Below are 2,363 nucleotides of genomic sequence, written 5' to 3'. Positions count from 1 at the left end.
TATATATATATATATATTATGGTCGTAAGATAACGAATGCTCGGTTGTTCACGACGCCAGCTCTTCACACGTTTATTGACATCGGTAAACTCCTACTCAAGATCTTTGTTTCACGTGGATTGCCATCAACTTAGCAGCCAGCCTGTCATTCAAGCAGTATTTTTGCCGATACGACAACCAGCAGCAGACAACCAAGTAACAGGCGGCCCTGCAGCGCTCGCAAATTAAATATTTTTCGCATATTTTCGCATATTATTCGCTAATTAAACCCTCGGGTGATCGAGGCTTCATGGAGGGCATCGAGAGAGTGTGTGTACAACATACCGAGTCTTCCAGGCACGTCCATGACGCAGGACTTCAGCTGGGCAACCTCTAGCGCACTCCACAGCTCCTCGTCAGAGTAAGCTCCGGTCGGATCCAGGTTGCACCTGCAATTACAGCGCATTCGTTAACATACGTGAAGTACTCACCGATGGGCACCTGCACACACTAACACACACACACTAACACGCACGTACGCACGCACACACACGCACGCACACACCTCCACACACACGTGTTTGCAGTTAGAAGAACCTAATTATACCAAATATTAGCGATGGTATACGAAGTCAGCTTCCGCTGTACAATCAATCACAATTCATGTGTAGCGTAATTAATCGCGCCCACAAACAGCAGTGACAATAAAACGCATCAACACGTCCGCTCGAGCACGCGAGAAAGCGGACACTCATCATGCCTGCCACTTAGACCATACACTCTAGCTGCATTTCATGCCAATCCTATTATGGATCATATTATAGAGCTTGTAGACTTTGCCTTCCAACACGAGAGTTCAAGAGCAGACTATTGTCTGCTGTACTTGTTAATACCTCATACACCTGCACAGCAGACGACAGCGGGTCAAGGACGCAGACGCCAGATCCGGACGGAGCAGGAGACAGCGCCATCTAGCGGCGGACACTGCGATGACGGTGGCACTGTACAACGTCGCGCTGCTTGTTTCTCTCCGTAGTAACGCGTTCGCTCGTGGTGTTTGTGAGACCGACGTGTTACTCCTACGACTAACATACAGACGAGTGGGAGAGATTCTCGCATCTCTTCATAGAGGGCGCTGAGGCTGTAGACGGCACGTGAAACATTCGAACGCAGGCGCGCGCTTCGAATCCCGCCATTTTGGAAACTCGCAAAGACGAATTCTCTGCTGACAATGGTGTAAACAATAATATCATGTCTGTACAATAAAGGCAATTCCCTAGTTCACCTCAGCCCCACGACAATTTCTTTTTTTGGCAGTACTGAAGTTCACAGTAATCATCTCCGGTAACGGCGAACACCAATATCACATACCAGTGACTATCTACTAGAACACGATCCCCCAGACGGCGCTACCGGCGCCCGTTGTCATAGCAACTGCTGTTGTTTCACTAGGGAGTAGAAGGAGCTGTCGGGGTTCTGGAGCAGGCTGCGCGGCGTTCCTTGCTCGACGATCTCGCCTCCACGCCTGTGTCTGTCCAGAACAACGATCGTGTCGTGCTCCAGGATTGTGCTGAGACGATGCTGTGGGGAGAGAAACGCGGGAAAACAATGTCAAAACCACGCAAAACTTGTCGGCGTAATAACGTGTTCTCGTCCACCTCTGACGGGCGACGGCGAATCGTCAATCGATGTCACCGACTTCCCGTGTCAATGTGGTAAACATGCTACAGATACTATAATGTAATGTATTGCTATAGGAGAAGTATTCCTTGGATTTTGTGTGAGCGAGACAGGGTTAGTTGACAGTGGTGCAACAACAACAGCAGCAGCACCAACAACAACAACAACAACAACAACAACAACAACAGCAAAAGTAGCAGTAGAAATAGTAGCCAGTGAACAGGGTTGATCATGAAATTGCCCGGCCACCTACTGAGCAGCACTCACCGCGATCGTGATGAGCGTCTTGCCAGCGAACGCCGTTGCTATGGCGCGCTGCAGCGTGTCGACCGTGGCGCCATCTAGCGCTCCGGTCGCCTCGTCCATGACAATGATGGCAGAGTCACGGAGGACGGCGCGCGCGAGGCAGACCAGCTGCCTCTGGCCCACGCTGAAGTTCTCTCCCCCGTCCAGCACGCGCGCGTCTGCAAAAACACGAAAGCATCTGTCAGCAAAAACACGAGAGCGTCCGTCAGCTCGCTTTTACGACGCAGACACTCGTGCGTTCTGACGCGCGTCTGTACGTATCTCTATCTCCTACTATATCTACTATACTCTCGCTCTCTCTCTCTTTCTTTCTCTCGCGCCCTCTTTCTCTTTCTCGCTCTCTCTCTATATATATATATTCATATATATATTTTATGGTCGTAAAATAACGAATGCTC

The 2,363-nt window shown here is 50.0% G+C and overlaps 1 protein-coding gene across 1 annotated transcript in view; it reads right to left on the bottom strand.

The window, feature by feature from the left end:
- Positions 1-885: 885 nt before the first annotated feature.
- LOC106821603 (ATP-binding cassette sub-family C member 9-like) overlaps positions 886-2,363 on the bottom strand; it is a 6,508-nt gene continuing 5,030 nt past the window's right edge. Inside the window, exons 6-7 of the mRNA XM_014826485.1 lie at positions 1,927-2,143; positions 886-1,560 (exon numbers count right to left, since the gene is read on the bottom strand). Of these exons, the coding sequence (XP_014681971.1) occupies positions 1,405-1,560; positions 1,927-2,143 (373 nt within the window). The 3' untranslated portion in view covers positions 886-1,404. The remainder of the gene's footprint in view (positions 1,561-1,926; positions 2,144-2,363) is intronic.

The sequence above is a fragment of the Priapulus caudatus genome, unplaced genomic scaffold, assembly GCF_000485595.1.
Source record: "Priapulus caudatus unplaced genomic scaffold, Priapulus_caudatus-5.0.1 Scaffold79, whole genome shotgun sequence".
NCBI lineage: Eukaryota > Metazoa > Priapulida > Priapulimorpha > Priapulimorphida > Priapulidae > Priapulus > Priapulus caudatus.
This window is presented reverse-complemented; position numbering and strand designations above follow the sequence as displayed.